This window comes from Rhinolophus sinicus, linkage group LG02, assembly GCF_036562045.2.
Source record: "Rhinolophus sinicus isolate RSC01 linkage group LG02, ASM3656204v1, whole genome shotgun sequence".
NCBI lineage: Eukaryota > Metazoa > Chordata > Mammalia > Chiroptera > Rhinolophidae > Rhinolophus > Rhinolophus sinicus.
The window spans coordinates 91,201,800-91,221,890 of NC_133752.1; the positions used below are offsets into that span (position 1 = coordinate 91,201,800).

General features: G+C 40.2%; 1 protein-coding gene across 1 annotated transcript in view; it reads left to right on the forward strand.

The window, feature by feature from the left end:
• Positions 1 to 742: 742 nt before the first annotated feature.
• MRC1 (mannose receptor C-type 1) overlaps positions 743 to 20,091 on the forward strand; it is a 78,689-nt gene continuing 59,340 nt past the window's right edge. Inside the window, exons 1-3 of the mRNA XM_019752082.2 lie at positions 743 to 932; positions 14,212 to 14,613; positions 18,056 to 18,229. Of these exons, the coding sequence (XP_019607641.2) occupies positions 872 to 932; positions 14,212 to 14,613; positions 18,056 to 18,229 (637 nt within the window). The 5' untranslated portion in view covers positions 743 to 871. The remainder of the gene's footprint in view (positions 933 to 14,211; positions 14,614 to 18,055; positions 18,230 to 20,091) is intronic.

Here is a 20,091-nt window from a genome sequence, read left to right on the forward strand (position 1 = left end):
GTCAGGTGTTCTCCCAGCAAGAGGACCCATCCACACGTGAAGGTGATCAGTATGGCTGAGGAGGCTGAGCAAGCCTTGATTACAAAGCCTTTTTCTGACTGTCTCGAGAAATTTCAACTCAAAGACTTCTAGAACTTTTTCCCTCCTGGCTTGACTGCTATTCCCTTAGGTTTGCCCTCTCTTTCACTATGCTTCTCGTAAAGGAACAAAACTTGATGTGAACAGTTTTTTTTGTTTGTTTTGTTTTTAAAGCTTCCTAAGAAAAGAGAGATACTCTAAGCCTTTCCTATGGAGAAGGACAGGGATCAGATTCAGCCCTCAAGAACATGTTGCCACCATAAAACTGTCCCTTTTAACGCCTGCCACTCTGTCCCTTTGGAGTGGGGGCTGTCTGCCGAGGGACCACTGCTTCCTCAGTTTTCCTGCGCAGGTAATGGCCTCCAGCTTGCTCTCCACACAGCCCCATTTGAGAAGGCTGTGAGGTCCAGAGCTGTTTCCCTTCTCTCCCTGCAGCAGGCCAGCCCTCGCTCCTCCTTTCTTGCCCTCTCACCTCCCCCCCCCACCCTTCTCTTACATGTGTCCTTTTCTCCCCTTCCTCTGTGTCTGCTCTTCTCAGAAGTTAGCTTACGAAGCAAAGTTGTAACTTTGAATTCCTGTTTTTCCAACCACCCTCATGTGACAGGATATCTCCTTATTGGAGGTTTTCCCTAATTTCAGAAGCCCTTTAAAAGCAAGTGCTTCCCCACCCTACTTTTCAGCAGGGCCACTCTGAGAATCGAGTAGGGGAAGGGGTGGCCCAGTGCCCTCATTGTTTTGGTTCTTTTTTACCCCCTCCTTTCCATCACTGGAAGAAAAGGATAAACGCTGAGCCATGAGGCTGTTCCTGCTCCTGATTTTCCTGTCTCTCATTCCAGTTGCTGTGCAGCTGTTGGGTAAGTTGGCTCTGAGGTGGAGGCTTTCTGACTCGGGCCTGGGGTCTATGGCACACCTTCCCTGGTTGGTCCGTGTGAAGGGATTACTTGCCAAACCTGTGGTGAGGAGGAAAGCAACACTCCCATGCACCACCATTTCTGCAGGAAACCTGTTGCCTCTGTCTGGATGCCAGGCCTGGAAGCTGGGCAGGGGGGTCGGTGGGGGTGGGGGCACTGCTTCTCAGGTGGGAGGTGTCCCCTGTCCCTGAGCTCCACAGAAGCCCTGTCTTCCTTCTGACGTCGCTCATCTCCCATGGTTCCTTCTCTGCTTTATTCTTAGAGAGAGTACCTCTATGGCTTGAGCATTCTAGTATTCATTTCACAATATTTCTCACCCCTAAGGAATATCTTCTGAGTATTTGGGGCTGAAAGGAGGGCAGCTGTAGGTCTAACTACAGACAGGATCACAGACCCCCCCCCAAAGGTCATTCCATGTGTTTTCCACAATTTGTCTTCCCCCCCCCCCCATGAACTGTTTTAATCATTCATAGTTTTTATTGCTGGAAAGATCATCCTTACCTGTAGTCTAAGCTGTTCAGACTGATTTATTTCTGTTTTCATTTCCTTTTTTGTTTGTTTGTTTCTTTTTTTCTGGAGATTGGTACTCACGAGGAACAGATTCAGAGCTTTTCAAATTCTCAAAGACATCCTCGAGTCCTTCTGTTTCTCTAGATTTAACCTGTCTAAAGTTCAGAATGAGAGTGCCTGTAAGAATTTTCATTCCCAGTTCTCTTTTGAGATGAAATACAACAGATTTCAACATTGCATTTTTGGTTTCAGATCCCTCTGTATTTTTCTCAAATCAGCGAACACTGTCAGTGCACGGTCTGTGCCAGTGGCACTCTAAGCACTGCTGAGATGGTAGGGGCCAGACCGGGCGGGCATAGGTAAGGCAGAAGCTATGGACCCCCAGGAAGTTTTTCGTTCAGGCATTACGCAGTAGTGATTATAAAAACACAAGCGAAGGCAGCATGGTTTGCACCCTGCGTGCTACTTAATTTCTTTGTGGTTTGGTTTCCCTGTCTACCACATGGGGAGCCTAATATCACCTGCCCCGTGCCTCAGTCATTCCTGGCTGCAATGATTTAAGGAGTTATAATATAGAAACAGTTTAGGACATAGTATGATCTGTGGTCATTGTTTCGTCAGTATTAGCTGTTAAAAGGAATGACTTTTGTTCCCATCGTGGGAATTATTTGTCTAATAAAAGCAGCATAGTAAGTGTTTCAAGGAAAGGTTTCCCAAGAACAATGCTGAGGAAAAATTCCTGGAGCCTGAGGAGATAGTTCACTTTAGTCTTGGCTGCAAAATGTACGTCTCAAAGAGGACGGGGGTTGACAGGGGCAGCAGTTAACCCGGTGTGAGAAGACTACAGTGTGTGCTTAGACATCTCACCGTGTTCATCTTAACAGTTTATCTTGTGCAGGAAGATGAATATATTCAAAATCTGGGGTGTATTGTGTACTTACAGCACGTCTCAGTTCAGACTGGCCTCCTTTCAAGGGTGCTGTAGACCCATCAGGCAGCACACACACAGCCCCCTAATTTTCTTTAAACAGACTCTGAATGTTTCGGGGCACAAGTGTTTCTCAATTTGTTTGGGAATTTTCCCTCCTTGAGACGGCCGGATACCTTACTCTGATGGTATAGAAGAAGCAGGGAGATGATGCCGAGCTGTTTTCTTAGAGAATAAACGACAAATAAACAAAAACACGGGTGAGGGAGCCCCTTCCAGAATTATGTTTTACGCTTGAGAACCTGTAATTCTTATTTTACCTTTTCTTTGCCAAAGTAGCATATGAACAGAGGTGTCTGGCTAAAAGCAGACCGTGTAGAAAAGGATATATGAATTCTCTGTACCCTTCCCCTGACCCCTTACCCACTAAGACAACCCACAGAGAGGCCTGTCTTCTTCTGGAGGTTTCTTTCTTTTCAGGCCAGAGCCCTTTCTCTTCCCTCCCCGAGAGCATCCCACGCCAGCAGCGCCGTGAGCAATAGTGTTGTACCTTCAAGGACCCAGGAGGCCAAGCCTCACAGTGAAAGGCACTCTCCCGTTTTGCTGCTTTTCTTGCCCTGCTACCTTTTCAGCAGGAAGAGCTTTATTCAGCGTTTTCGTTTAGACATCAGTGGGGACATCATCACAGTAGAGAAGCAGCGAGAGTTGCTCAGACACAGAGGTTGGACCTCAGCCGAAAAGTGTAGTTTGAAATGAGATGGTTTGGCTCACTAAACTTAACAATTGGTTCTCAGAAGAAGAAAGCACTGATTTGTGGCATTTACCAGTTTCCGTGGAGTAACACTCCCACCATGGTGGATTTCAAATGACCAATGTGATGCCACTGGGGGCAGAGTTGGGAAGGGAGTGAAAAAAAAAAGAATACAGTGAATTTGCTGTCTAACACAGGCCCATGCTGCATCCAATCTCCATGGTTTATAGATAAGAAAATTGGGGTCCCGACAGGTTAAGTGATCTTTCCAGGGTCTCACAACTTGTTAGTGGCACAACTAACTAGTTTAGTGCTCGGAATTGACTACCAGGGGAGAGTTCTTTCTATTACACAGAAGCAATGCATGTTTGCTGAATGAATGAATGACTGGTTCGATACCAATCCAGGATTTCTTCAAAGAACAACTCCCATTGCCATTTCCTTATTAGTTTTAATTTTCATAAAACTCTTCTTATAATATTTCTGTTGCTTTACTTATAGTGTCTCATGTCTATATATATGACATTTTTAGATACCAGACTGAAAATGTACGTACTTTCTGCAATTATTGAGCAAAACCAAGTTCTTAACATCTTTCTTTTTCCTGATTGCTCTTATATTTGTGTATTTTTCTTGTTGTTGTTGCAAACTACATCTGATTTTTCTATAATTCAGAGATGGAGATCTGTGTATGTAGGATGTGGCTGATATAGGTAAGAAGACAACCGCTTTTTTGCATGACAATTTCAGTATCTTCTGAGGATGTTGGACCTAATTTCTAAGTAGGAAGAGTCATCGTTGGTTAAACATGAAATTTAAAGAATAAAAATGCTCAATTCAGTTAAAGACAAAGATCCTTATCTTTAAAAGGGAGCTGGAGATCATAGGTATCCGTTGACACTCACAACCTGTCACCTGGTCTTTGACACTGAATCTTGAGGGGCTAAGGGAACACTAGGTGACAGAGGCCACAAGAGGAGTTGAACAAAGGAAAATAGCTTCAGAAGTAGAGTGTATGTGGTAGCAGAGAAGGAGTGAAATTGGTGTCAAAATGAGAGCAGAAGTGGCATCTTGCCTCTTGGCCAGCATTATTAAATGGGAAAATCATCTGGTTAGCTCTGTCCACAGAGGAAACTAGTGGAAATTAGGTGGAACAAAAATGAGAGTGGAGGAGATAAGAAGTCAAGGGCTCTTTCAAAATGAATTGAAGCTGACATCAAAAGAAGGAGGGATTCAAAGACAAATTCTTCCAATTACAAACCAAGTGAAGGTCACAGAGGGCTTTCAAATCCTTAATTCCATTAAGTCATCACTTTCAGATCCTTAATCAGATCTGTACAACAACACGTACATGTTACCAACCACGTTTTACTTTTACTACATGAGAAAACTGAGGTGTTACCAACCACATTTTATTTTTACTACATGAGAAGTCAGCTAGCCAGACACGACCAGAGCTAATTCTTGGCTATGACCTTCCAGCTCTGAGGCTAAGAAGTGGACATAATTTGCCAGCTGGGGTGTATTGATCAGGAAAAGACATAAACGTGCTTCAAAACAACAGTGTATGGAAGAAGGATTTAGTCCCTCTATTTGTATCTGTTGTTTAGACATTTTACTTCTAGAAGGGAAGGGAGGCCGTGAACATTTCAGTGTTTTCTGTATGTAGAATGACATGCTGGGTGCTTTATATAAATGATCCCATTTAGAAGTTCACGGCAACTCGGTCAGAGATCATGACACTCCCCATTTTACAGACGAGGAAATCGAGGCTAGAAGGATTAACTTACCTAAGGTAACACAGCTCGTGAGTGGTGAAACCAGAATTTGATTCCAAGTTTGGTGACCCCAAAGAACAGACCTCTCTCCACCAGATCACCTGTCACCTGAGGACGGAGGCTCTATCCTTTCCTTCTCTCTGGGCTGCTGCAACAGCTCTGTTTTCTCTCGTCTCATCCTGTTCTGAACCATTTCCCACTGATTTTTCAAGGCTGATTGTCCCCAAGTTACTGACAATAATGAACTAACATGTATCCAGCCATGTCTGTGTGTCAGAACTGTGCCAAGCGCTTTACTTGGATGCTGTCCTTCCATTCTCACAAGGACCTGCGGGCCCTGTGACTGCCCCTTCATTTTTCAGATGGGGAAAAGGAGGCACAGAGGAGTTGGGAAACCTGATCAAGTTCACACAGCCCGTGAGCAGGGAAGCTCTGATTGTGTCATGATCAGGTTGGAGGGATACAGACTCATTAATTAGTTAGGATGGCTATGAGTGGAAGAAGAAAGAGGGCTGTGGTGGCAACTTCTTACCTACGGGCTTTGTTTGTTTGTCTTAAAATTGGGGGAGAGGCTGGCGTTCTGAGGTTGAACATACAGGAGACAGAGGAAAAGAGAGTAGAGAGGCGGGAGGGGGTGGAATCCAGGGCACAGGTAAAGGGAACAGCAGGCTGAGGGGAATCTACTGAGATGGGAGTGAACGCACCCCAGGGAGGGTGTAGATATTCATATCATTAGGGAGGGAGGCAGGAAGTTGGCAGAGTTTCTTACGCTTGACCTCTATCTTTCTTCTTGAGGTCAAAACCCATATTGGATTCCTAGTAGTACCTCCTTCCATGGCCAAATGCAGTGACCTACAGTAGTAGGTTCTCTGAATAGGCGAGGAATGAATGGATTGAAGTGGAAAATCAAATAATCCTCAATTTTTCCTTTATTCTTTTGTTCAGTATTGCAAAACCTAACCCTGTGATCCCAGCCCTCCTCCTGCCCCTAGCACTTGGCATAGTTTTTCATTGTTCTTTTTTTGTGTGTATACTAAGTACATGATAAATATTTGTTTTTCACTTAATTTCAGTTCTTTGGGGAAACACATGTAGGCTTTATGCTCATGGACTGAGGCTCATGGATGAGTTTCTTAGTTTGGGTTGCTGAAGACGCCGTCCTCTGACAACATTTGAGTGAAGTAGTCTATTTGGGAGTCGGCCCCAGGAGACACTGGCAGAGGGCAGGGGCGTAAGACCAGATGGAGAGGCACCGATAAAGGGTGTGTTAAAGAGCCAGTGACCACTGGGGACAACTGGAGCTCAGCCCTGCTGGGGGACAATGTAGAACTGTGTCTCGAGTCATCCCACCAAGGCTCGAGGGACTTGGGCTGTTCACTCGTCAGTTCCCATTGGTCACTGGCAAAGTGATACCGTACTCCTAGGGGATTAGTTCTCTGACCCTTTTCGTCTTTGCAGTGTGTGGGCATAGGGACTCCCACAGCCAGAAAAGACCCCCATGCCCAGTGATGCGGGGCTGACACGGGGCAGGGGGGCTGGCATGCACTGAAGGGCAAACAGCAAGAAGAAATGAGTGGAGTTCTGACAGTATCTGCTACAAAATACCCACTTATGTTCCTCGCATCCAGCCTCTTTATCTTCCAGAAGGGCTTTTCTTTCTTATGTCTGCATTTTATTTTTTGATAATGGGGGAAGTCTAGAAATGTATAAGGGAATCTAGCATATAATAAGTATATCTCTAAAGAGTTACCTTTAATAACCTGGTTTTCTTTGCTAGTAAGTTTGAAATTTTAATTACTTGCTCAATGTTATGGAACAATTGAAAACACACTTAAAAGAAAATCTACGTCCATGTTATTGGATATCAGTTATTTTTAACCTGAGAAATTGAGTTGAAACTTATTGCTTCTGTCCTCAATGTATTTTGGCCTTTGGTATTTCTGTCCTTGAATTAACCACAACAGAGTGTGAGCTCAGTGTGCTAGGGAACTCATTTCTCGTTTGTCTTTGTACTGTCACTAGCATCGAGCCTGGCATATATTTATTGAAAAGAAAATGTGAGATTGGTAAGAGAGAGTTAAGATGGAAGGAGGGTCTCTTCAATTGTGTAAATAAAATTTCTGATGTGTGTTAAACACACACACACACACACACACACACACATTGGAGCCCATAAATGAAATCCCAGAGAAATGAATATAGCTATCCAAGTGTCCTCATTTGTTCAGCCTCTTGCAATATTTGTATTACAACAATTTAATTAGTATAAACAAAAAATTGGAATACGTATACATAGAAAACATTGGTGTGGTTAATAGTGGCAAAAATGCCACAAGTTGCCTTTGGTCAAGGCCTTGAATCACTTTAAGAGGAAGGAGTGTGACATTTTAAATCAGAGACATTGCACAGAAACAATGATAAAAGCAAAATTACATGTTGATTAGTTGGGTAGAAGAATAATGTAGCAATGTAGCACCATAAAACGATAATGTTACATTTCCTCCTATTGTCTGGCAAAGGCAATATCAAACTTGCTCTGCTTCCTAATGTCAAAGATAAATAAAGGAAACAAGAATAGATAAGTTTGTATTGAAATAGAAACTTTTCATTTCCAAGTACTCCTTTCATAAGTATAAACATTTATAAATTGCTCTTTGGTAAAAATAAACTTTCAGGGGGAAGAGTAATATTAAAATAGACCCATCATCATTAATCAATTATTAAATAAAGTGATGTATTTGGGTTACTAGGGAACATGCCTCAGGTTTAATAAGTATTCTTTATTTTTCTCATTAAGTAAAGTTGAATAATATGCATTCATTCAACTATTGTTGTTTGAGATTATTATGCTCCCAAAAGAGAGAACACAGTACTGAACCAGAAAGATAGTCTTTTCACTTATGGAATATCCATTCCAGTAGAGGGACAAAAACAAAACATAAGTAAACAAAATTTAAAAAAAAAAATGTATTTTACGATGGCTATGAAAATAAAAGTAAAATTAGGATAGTAAGCTTGCTAAGGAGTTCACACTTGAACTGGGACCTTAACAAGCATCCCAAGAAGAGGGAACTTGAAACATGAAGCTTCTAAAGTGGAAATGACCTAGAGGTGATTGAGGAACAAAAAGGCCCGTGACTGGATGTGGTGAGGGGAGAGTGAGAGGGAGGAGGAGAGGGCAGAGGGGTAGCCCGGCTGGATCCAGCCCTCTCTAGTGAGCTGTGACGTGGAGGCTGGCTGTTTTTTTCCTATGTGCGCTGGTAACACTTTTGAAGGGTTTAAATTGTTGGGAGAATTATAGCTAAAAACAAAATCTCCTCCCTACCTAGAAAACCTCTCCACAAAGCTGGAAGAAAAATAAAATTATTTTATTATTAAGTAAGCATTCACATCAACAGACAATCTGCTAAAGAGTTTGCATAAACAGAAAGAAATCTGACTCTTATATATCTAAGTGGAAACTACCCACTACATTAGTTTGTTTTGCAGTTGTTTTGCAATTTGGAGTCAGCTGAGTCCATCTCATCCAGGAAACTGGGAGATCAGTTGTTATGTTCTCTGGTGATTCCATTTCAAGGAGAAGAAGACCAGAGCAAGATCATGGTGGCTTGGTCTACGGTGGTAGCAGTGGAGACGGAGAGAAAAGAATGGATTAAGGTGTATATGTTAGTCAGGGTTCTCCAGAGGAATAGAACCTATGGGGGTGCATGTGTGTTTGTGTATATCTATCTATCTATCTATCTATCTATCTATCTATCTATCTATCTATCTCATCTATCTAATCTTTCAAGAGAGATTTATTTTAAGGAACTGGCTCATGCAGTCATGGAGGTGGCATGCTGGAAACTCAGGAAAGAGTTGATATTACAGTTTAAGCCCAAAGGCAGTTTAAGCCCAAAGGCAGTCTGAGGTCCCTCTTCTTCAGGGACCTCAGTCTGTTTTCTCTGAAGGCCTTCAACTGATTGGATGAGACCCACCCACAGTATGGAGCATAATGTGATTTTCTCAAAGTCTACTGATTTAATTGTTAATCCTTTCATCTCAACATCTATGCTGGTGTTTGACCAAATATCTGGGTACTGAGACCTAGCCAAGTTGACACATAAAATTAACCAGCACAGTATATATTTGGGTAGAGTCAATAGAATCTACTTTTGTCCTAGAAAGTGAAGGAAAGCTGGAGTCCAGGATGACTCCTAGACTTTTTGGCTTTTGGATCTGGGTGAATGATGGTACCATTAATGAGAAAAAAAAAAAAAAAAGACTGTATGTTTGTGCATTAAATACCATCATATTTAGAGTTAAATTAAGATGGAACTACAGATTAAGTACATGAAATAAAAATCAAATAAGTTTTAAAACCTCTGAAAGAGGAATACTATTTGTGCATAGAGACTCATGCATCTTACTTTATTTTTTAAATAATTTCTTTAGTTTTCAATTACAGTTGACATACAATATTATACTGGTTTCAGATGTATAACAGTGATTAGACATTTATATAACTTATGAAGTGATCACCCCGATAAATCCAGTACTATTTCACACCATACATAGTTATTACAATATTATTGACTATATTCCCTATGCTGTACTTTACATCCCCATGACTATTTTGTAACTACCAATTTGTACTTCTTAATCCCTTCACCTTTTTTCCCCACCACCCTCAACCTCCTTCACATCTGGCAGTCATCAAAATGTTCTCTGCATCTTTGGCTCTATTTCTGTTTTGTTTGTCAATTTATTTTGTTCTTTAGATTCCACATATAAGTGAAATCATATGGCATTTTTCTTTCCATGTCTGACTTACTCTACTCAGCACAATACCTGCTAGATCCATCTATGTCGTTGCAGGTGGCAAGATTTCATTTTTTTAATGGCTGAGTAATATTCCACTGTACCTTCTTGATCCATTCATCCATTGATGAACACCCAGATTGCCTCCTTATCTTGGCTATTGTAAATAATGCTGCAATGAACATATGGATACACATATCTGTTCTAAGTAGTATTTTGTGTTTCTTCGGATAAATACCCAGAAGTGGGACTACTGAGAATTTGTCTCTTTGTCTCTTCTTTGCCTTTCTTTGAAAGTATATTTTGTCTGGTATAAATATTGCTACTTCAGCTTCTTTTTTCATTTCTATTTTAATGAAATGTCTTTTTCCATCTATTTACATTCAGTCAGCGTGTGTCGTTTTGATCTGAAGTGAGTCTCTTCTAGGCAGCGTATGTAAGGGTTTTGTTTTCTTATCCGTTCAGCCACTCTCTGTCTTTTGATTGGAGCATTTAATCCATTTACATTGAAAGTAATTATTAATAGATATGTAATTATTGCCATTTTATTGTTCATATTTTTCATCTTTTTTTATTCTTTTTCTTAAAGAAGTCTCTTTAACATTTATTGTAATACTGGTTTGGTCTTTATGAACTCCTTTACTTTTTCTTGTCTGGGAAGTTCTTCATCGCTCCTTCAATTTTAATGGTAGCTTTGCTGGGTAGAGTAATCTGGGTTATAGATCCTTGCTTTTCATCACTTTGAGTATTTCCTGTCAATCCCTCTGTCCTGCAAAGTTTCTGTTGAGAAATCAGTTGACGGTCTTAGGGGAGCTCACTTGTAGGTAAAGACCTTTCTTTTGCTGGTTTTAAGATTCTCTCTTTGTCTTTAACCTTTGGCATTTTAATTATGATGTCTTGGTGTGGACCTCTTTGGGTTCCTCTTGTTTGGGACTGTCTGCCCTTTTGGGGCTTGTATGTCTATTTCCTTTGCCAGGAAGTTTTCCATCATTATTTCTTCAAACAGTTTTCAATTTCCTGCTGTCCTTCTTCTCCTTCTGGCGCACTTATGATGCAAATGTTGGTACTCTTGATATTGTCTCAGAGGCCCCTTAAACTATCTTAATTTTTTTGGATTCTTTTTTTCTTTTCTGATTGTGTGTTTTCTGCTACCTGATCTTCCAAATTGCTGATTTGATCCTCTGCTTCATCTAATCTGTTGATTTCCTCTAATGTACTCTTCATGTGAGTTATTGTATTCTTCATTTCTGACTGGTTCTTTTTTTATGCTTTCTATCTCCATTTTTATGTTTCCTATTTCTTTGTTGACATTCTCCCTGAGATCACTAAGTATCCTATAACCAGCATTTTGAACTCTGCATCTGGTAGAGTGCTCATCTCCATTTTGTTTAGATTTTTGAGGGGATTTTTGTTCTGTTCTTTAATTTGGGACATGTTTATTTGTCTCCCCATTTTGGCTGCCTCCCTGTTTCTGTTTCCTATGTATTAGGTAGGGCTGCCATGTCTCCCAGTCTTAGTCGAGTGGCCTTATGTAATAGGTGTTCCGTGGGGCTGAGAGGTGCAGTCTCCCTCGTCACCTGAGCTGGGTGTTCCAGGAGTGTCCCTTGTGTGCTTGTGTTTGCCCTTCTGTTGTAGTTGAGCCTTGGTTGCTGTTTGCATGTCCATGGGAGTGATTGACCCTCATGCTGATTGGTTGTGAGGCCTGGTCATGACTATAGCAGAAGAGCTGTTTTGCAGGGGCTGACCCTACAGTTCAGGATTCACTTTGGTGGGGCTCTGGAGCCTGCCCTGTCTGCACTTTGGGTGTGTCATTTGTGAAGATGGCCTAATGGTGCTCTGGCTAGGTCCAAATCCAGCCGCCGGGTGTGCCAGGGCCTCTTCGGAGGTGCCCTTCTGCTGGCCAAGATCATTCCCACCTGTGCCCTGCCCAGGACCACCTGGCAAGCACCACAAAGCCATCTGCAGATGGCTGCTACTCAGTGGGCTAGGAGGTGCCTGCGAGAGACTAAGCTGTGAACTGAGGCTGGCTGCTCCTAGTGCCGGGCTTGGGGCTACTTAGTAGGTACGGGGCATGCCAAGGCCAGCTGTCAAGCACCTTAATTTAAATGGCTGGTTACCAGCTGATTGGTTGACTAGATTTGGGCATTAATAAGTGTTGGCTGCTTGACAATACAATGAAATGACTGAAGTATGAGATGGAAGATATATTTATTATTGTTGATGAGATGTTACTGAGCAAAACCATCTGGAAGTGGAAGATAAGTCTAGGTAGAAAAACAATAGGTGGAATAGCAAAGACAAATTAAACATAAAGGGCAGTATAGTTGAGTTACAGATATATATGACAAAATTTTCATAGTTCATTACCGTTTTAGATTAGAGGAGCTTAGATTTACATTTGTGTATGGTAAATGATCATAGTAACTCTTTAAAAAAAAAAAAAAAGAACTTTGTTTTCTGATGTCCTGTAAACCAAACAGCATATTAGTAAATTCTTAATTTTATTGCCAGTGCAGAAGGGTGCTCATCTTACCACGCTAAGACAAGCTAGACGGGAGGAGATTCAGCCCAGCATTGCATGTTGGGTTGACAGATGTCAGGTCCAAGGAAGTCAACAGAAGCACGTGTTCTGAAATCAGTGTCGACTGAGTCAAGATTACAAGAAATCAAACCAGCAGAAATGAGGAACCCAACCCAGGAATCCAGGCAGAGATTTGAAGCAGAAACCCAGACAAGACAGAGACAGAAGACCCCTAACGAGTGTGGGACAAGAGCAGTTATAGGAGTGTGGCAGGAGAAAATAATTTTTTGAGGCAAAGATCCATTATAAGGTCTGAGTTGATGGTCTAAGAACGGACCTCAGAGAGTTAAGTGTTGCTAACCTCACAGGGGTGTTGAGGAAAATATTAATAAATAGAATTTGGCTTGTAAAAGGGCTCTGTAAAACAGTGAGGGACTCGGCTAGTAGTAAAATTATTATTTTGTTCTGTTTCACTGGCGTGATTTGATTAAAAATAATGAGCACATTTAGTCAGACCCTCAAACTTCTGCAATACTACCAGCTCATTTTGAAAGAACCACTTACGTAGAAGGAATTTAGTAAAACTTCACAAGAAATGCTTAACTTATAGTTATGTCACAAAATTAAAATAATTCATTTGTCTATTCTTAAAAAAGTAAACAACAGCAACAGAAAAGACAAACCTTTACATGAACTCAATTTTGACTTAAGGAAAAAGAAATATGCTTACCATATCCTTTTTCTCTTTTTCTTTCTTTCTTTTTTTTTTTTTGCCAAGAGGAAGTTGATTTTTGCCAGCTAGCAGCTATGTACTCTAAACATAAGTCATCCACATATATTTATTTAAATCACCAACCCCAAATTACAAGTATAAAAAATAGTTATTTGTAAAGTTATTCTCATAAATATTACCTTAAATGATATAAAACTTACATTTACTTAAGCTCTACCACAAACTTCACAAATTATTACACTTTTAAATACATTTTTATCTCTTTTTTGATACGAAGGCTAGACTGAGTATGCCAATGAATCAAAAGTTAAAATATATAACACATACTAATTTATCTCTAGACAGTAGGTCTCTGAGTTACCTATTGTTGGACAAACCCAAACCCAAAACTTCTCTAGTTGCCCAGATCTGGACGACCCAGAAAGCACTTAGTTCAAAAATTTATTCTGGACCTAAAGGGAAGGTAAAATTTCCTAAAATAAAATTATTTTCTGGGGCAGCTGGTTAGCTCAGTTGGTTAAAGTGCGGTGCTCTTAACAAGACTGCTGGTTCAATTCCCACATGGGCCACTGTGAGCTGTGCCCTGCACAAGTAGCTTGAAACAATTACTTGACTTGAAGCTGATGGGTCCTGGCAAAACACACTTAAAATAAATAAAAATTTTTAAAAAAATTATTTTCTGTTACAAAAAAACTTCTCTCATGTTATCCTTTGAATAATCATGTATACCTTTCATGTATCTCAAAGAGGGTAGGAATGAGTCAGACATCAAAACTCTATCCCAAATGTATTTAATTTTATAGGGTATTATAGTCATATCCGGATTTTATTTTCTCTGATGGGTATTATTTCTTTTCCTATTATCTGCTGTTTATATTTACTCCATAACAATCAGTGTACGTGTAAGACAAGCCTTTCTGTAATGCTCCTCATAATGAATGAGGATAGCTTGAAGATTTCCAGTGTATTTTCCATTGTCACGTGCTTCCAAGAGAGGCCCCTCAACCTAGTCTCTCTCCAGCCTCAGGGACTCCCCCCTAGAGGGAGCTGAGCTGGCGCAGGCAGAGCCCACTTCACCCCTTTTCCTGTGATCCTAAGTCTTTAGGGAAATGGGAATCTTAGCAATTTTTGACCCAAACTATTGTCTTTGTCACATGTATCCACTTAAACATCCTTTCTCCCTTCTTTTTTTCTTTGACAGACACGAGGCAGTTTTTAATATATAATGAAGACCACAAGCGCTGTGTGGAAGCATTAAGCCCCAGTGCCGTCCAAACAGCAGTTTGCAACCCGGACGCTGAAGCACAGAAATTCCGATGGGTGTCTGATTCACAGATTATGAGCATTGCATTTAAATTATGCTTGGGGGTGCCATCAAAAACGGATTGGGTCGCTATCACTCTCTATGCCTGTGACTCGAGCAGCGAATTGCAGAAATGGGAGTGCAAAAACGACACACTTTTGGGGATCAAGGATGAAGAGTTATATTTTAACTACGGCAATAGACAAGAAAAGAATATTATGCTTTACAAGGGATCGGGCTTGTGGAGCAGATGGAAGATCTATGGAACCACAGATGATTTATGCTCTAGAGGTTATGAAGGTAAGAAGCAGGACATTTCTTTACCTTTCCGTCAACTTTTCCTCATCTTCTTAGTTGGAAACTAATTTAAGAAAATAAGCCTATTTCAGTCTGTACTAGAAATATTAATTGATTATCTTTGTGTTTTGAACTTTTCTGTGTTCTATAAGAACAGAACAGTGAATAAATATGGTAGCAAGCCCTCAGTGATACTTTAGCTATTTGTAATTAATGGGAAGACATGTTTGTTTTTGGTTTTTGTTTTTTAACTTTGGCTAGATTTTTTTAAAAACTATGGGTTATAAGGTTTAGGAATGGATTTTCACTGTAGTCTTTGATTGAAAGCCTCCTGTCTGACATTATACAGTTGTAGTGATAAATGAATCTAGCACTGTTTCTTTTCCTTTGGTTTAAGTTATCCCTGCAGAAATGATCCACAGAACAATATTCTTTGCCAAGTCAGATTGCCTAAAATAAAATCTTGGCATTCCTTGCCCGTTTGGGTTTCAGACTGTCTCTGATTTTTTACCTTATGCGTATTTAAAGACTGTAATAAGCAGAAGATTTGAAAAGCTGTGGAATTAATTTGCAAATTAACATGCAGCATATATAGTCAGCTCTTTTAGAAAGTGGTAGCACCAGTGGGGCAGGAAATAGTTTTCTATGTAGTTGGTTCCTTAAGCTCTTGAAGGTTAAATAGAATCAGAGTGTTTAGTCTTCTCTTCTCTTGGCCAAATTTCATTCTCTGGGTGCTGCATGGGAAAAAAAAACAACAAAAAAAAAAAACAAAAAGGAAAAAGAATTTGAAGCCCTTTAGGAAGGCTTCTTTAGTCAGATGATGTTATCACCACATTCCAGGTTTGGACACTGGGTTATTGTGAAGTGTTATCTAGAACAACCTCAAGGACAGAGAAAGAGCTTGTCTTTTGGGACAAGAGATTACCTGTTTCCAAAATTACTGTGTTATTTAGGCAGCAGAGTTGAACCCAAGTATCACAGCTAAGCAGAACAGAGGAGTTAAGATCTTTGCAAGGCGGTAATTTGTCAGCTTCACATTTTCTTTCTGTATAAAGAAGACAGAGAGTAGGAATTGAAGAATGAGAAGTTCAGGGCGGCCAGATGGCTCAGTCGGTTAGAGCGTGAGCTCTCAACAGCAAGCAATCCCCACATGGGATGGTGGGCTGCGCCCCCTGCAACTAAAGATTGAAAACGGTACCTGGACTTGGAACTGAGCTGCACCCTCCACAACTAGATCGAAAGGACAAGGACTTAGAGCTGATGGGTCAATATTTTCCCCAATAAAAATTTAAAAAATAAATTTAAAAAAAGAAAAAGAATGAGAAGTTCAGAAATAAGTTATCTGGAGGCATTTATTGAACACAACGTAGGTTTAGAAATTACATGAGAGACAACTTATGTAGTATGACCTTCAGGAGATAGAAAATTGCAGGGTAGGATAAGGGTGAACCAGACTTGACTGAGTCAAGTTCCACAAACAGAACAATAGTCTTAATTGAGGGATTCAGTGCAAGGAATATTGGTGCTAAGACATTGGACTTCTTATTCTATTTAAAATATATCACTGAAATTTTGTAGACCCCCTCCCTTTTCTGTTCTTCTGTTTGCTTTGAGAAAAATATGCATAGGGTTCTTGAACTTTAATTTGCTTAAGAATCACTTGTGGAGCTGTTAAAAATGCAGATCACAAGGTCCCCTGCCACCCAAATTCTAAATTAGCATATTGAGAGTAGAACCTAGGAATCTGTTGAATTATTCTTATGAACAACCTGGGTGGTTGGATGCAGGTGGTCCATTGACCACATTTTGTATATTCTCCAACTTTCTCCCAATACTTAAGACATTTCTATAGAAGACCTTGCCCTTCAGAGTGATCTTGGACTCCATTCATTGGGACATACACGAGGACTGAAGACATTGCAGAGAGAATATATGTTGAGTTTCTAAAAAAAAAAAACACAAAAAAAAACTGGCTGAGACCAGGGATTGTTTTAGAATAATAGAATCAGAACTGTAGTCTTAGAAGGATCTAAGGATTGTCTGGAAGTTTGGACCACAAGAGGAAGAGTGAATTGACAGCAGTTTCATGATGTGTCGGTGAAGTAGCTGGAGTGGAATGCTGGGTTGTTTTGGCCTCATCAGTGCTTTGTTCAGTAAGTCGAGCTAGCCCTCAAAAGGCCGTTTCTGACTGATGTCTATAAATCTAGCACTGAAAATTCCTCGGCTAACTTAATCAACAGTACAACTAGTCCTGAGGTGTTCTTAACAGGTTTTCTTTATATGAGGGACCAGATAACTTAGGGCTTGAGTGTGGTATAATTATTTCTGAATCCAGCATTTTCCTTATACAATATATGATTAGGAAAACTAGTCCTATAACTTAGTGGGGAAAAAAGTAGAATTAAACTAGCTAATTGACAAAAAAGTAATTTTGAAGTATTTGAAAATAAAGCTAGCTTTTAAGGAGGATGGAAAAAGTACGAATAAAGGGAAAGGAAAGGAGGTAACAAAGTTACATGTATTGTGCTCTTAATATATGTTAGGTGCTATGCTACATGTTTTACAAACTTTATATTATCTAAATGACTTTTAAGATATCCTTTAAGAACTTTCTAAAGTCATAGAATCTACAAAACTTAATTAAGAAAAGAGTATTCCTACTTAGGACAAATTCAGACTGTCAGCTGGTGGCAAGAGGCTGAATACTTCCCTAGAGAGGGTCATTATCATCATTATCTCCCAAAGGGAGCAACCCTACAAAATCCTTTTGGCTTGAGCCAAATCATAATCAACAATGAATCTATATATTTTTTCAAGTTTCCTTTCTAGGTGAACCCAGAGTTTCCTATTTTGATCTGTTAGAATTTAGTTTTTTAAAAGGACAATATTGATAGCAGATCGTATGAAATGGTTTTGAGTGATTTCCTTCCATCACGTGAATTAGAGTTATGCTCAAATTCCTACCTGGTTGAGGGACTCAAGTGGAGACTGGATTGACAGGAAGTGATTGGAGGGGATTTAAGCATTGATTGTGAATTTGAGTTACATAGCTATAAGGTTATTTTCAATCTAGAGATTCTGTAATTCTGTGCTTCCAACCATGAGGAAGGATGGTCTGTCTCTTCTCTGTTTTGGAGGAAATGCAAAGGTCAAGGCTGGTCATTGGAGGTCACTACTTTTGCCTCACAAGAAGAAAGAGGAAAATCTGTTCTAAAACATGGCAGAAATGAAGTGGTGGTAGACTTATTTCTCAGTACAGACAATTGTATATATGCAGCAAGGAGTGGGATAGAGAGAGAAGGAAAATATAAAGGAATCCCCTGCATGGGGACACCAAGTGTGATCAGAAGAGTAAGACCGATTCTTTCAGGATGCTTCTTATTGGGAAGTCAATGTTCAGAAGCATCACTTACATTCTAAGGGTGAGTCAATATGTTTCTTTTAGACATGTACACACTGCTGGGCAACGCAAATGGAGCCAGCTGTGCATTTCCATTCAAGTTTGAAAACAAGTGGTATGCGGATTGCACGAATGTTGGGCGATCAGATGGATGGCTCTGGTGTGGAACTACTACAGATTATGACACGGATAAGCTATTTGGATATTGCCCACTGAAATGTAAGTAACTTTGTCATCTAGAAAAGTTTGGCATATTTAGTATGGCAACGTAGTGATAACACCTTGCATTTATTTAGAACATCCCCCCCCCCCCCGGTTATTTTACATTTATTATTGCATCATGTCCCACTGTAACCCATCATAGCTGTCATTGTCTCTGTGTTATAATGGAGAAAGTCTCCCATCTTGGCTGAAAACTAAAACACAGATCTTCTGACTGTCAGACCTGGGCTGCATCAAGTGACCCCTTCATGTCACCAACTACTTTTTTCTTCAAGTTCCCCTTTTACTGACAGCTATTTTCTAAATCTTTAAGGCAAGTTATACTATTTATGATTCAAGGTATGCTTAATACTAGATGTAGGCTTGCCATTCCCCAACCTTCCAATGATATTCCCTAATTAAACTATAAATCAAAAACAGAATTTAAACAATGCCACAAGCACGTGGAGAGAGAGATATGAGGAGCTCCTGAAATTTGTGTCAATGTAATGAAAAGGCTCCTCACTGTGAAAAAGACAGTAAGGATACTCTTCTGAAATTTAATTATGAAGAGCATCATTTAATTTAACACAGCACTGAATCAAGTGGAAGTGGGTTGTTTCTATGCATGAAGGGTTTTAAAAAATGACAATTTAAGTAGTATTGCAGAAATGCAACATAAATAATATTGCATTATGTTGACGGGAAGGGGCCAGAACATAAGAATTCTTGGTGTTCTTTCCATGTTCAAGAATCTATAAACAATGGGTACAGTGGGTTCGGGGTGAAGAGGAGGTGGGCATTGCATTAAGAGGCAGGGATGGGGCTGAAAAAGGAGGAAAAGCAGGAGTTCTTTGCTTCACTTTCCCTATCACCCCACATCCGCCTCCTAATGCCTGGTACCCACCTCCAGTTCTTCCCCCTGAACTTCTTACCCCCTGACCTCTTGCCACTTCAGTTTTTATGGATCAGAGCAGCTCCCGTTTTCTATTATTACTCAGAATTCTCTCTACTGCGGTTCTGCAAAGAGGTGGTTCCAGAGGGAGGTCATCAGGTGGCATCTGGGATGGTTGTGAGACCACCCGGATTGCAATTGTGGCACTTACCACTCTACTTTCGGGACCATACATCCACACACAGCCATGTTATTCCAAGTATTTTTGTAAAACAGTCCAATTTACAAAAATATGTTAGCTTGTCAAGGGAAAGCCAGAATCCCAAGAATCGTGCTTATTGATCTCATTTGATGTATAATCCCCAAACATCTCACTAAAAACCAATTGGATTTGTCATCCCCATGTACTGCAGTTCTCTTCTGTATGCAGTCCCTCTGTTCTGTGTGAAGACCCACCCACACTCACGGGTTTCCCATTCAGAGTGGCACTGCTCTCCCATTCTTTGGTGAAGTAAATGTATTCACCTCTCTTGTCAGCAATTTTTCAATGTTTGGGTAACATGAAAGATTTATAGATGTCTGATCTCTGTATCAGAAATCTTTTTGTCTGAAGTCAAAACTGAGCTATATTTTCCTTAAGATGAAGCAATTCTTATTTTCCAGTGATCAAAGAGTGTCATACTCCTTTACTTAGTTAGTAGGAATGGTATTTTCCAAATTTGTCGTCATAGAGTTCATGGGTCCACCTATGGAGTCCTGCACTTAAGTGGTGTTGACAATGGATTTGTTAGACGCGCGTAGGGCTTCATAAATCATTAAATGGAAGACAAATGGCCAGGTGCTACTCACAAAGGTAACTCATCATCTGGGATTGATGATATGTGTTGGAGGGGTATACTATGTTCTAGAATAAGCTTTTAGTCTTGTTACTTCTAATTTATGTCTTCCAGACCAAATTATATATATTTTTCTGTTACACATAAAA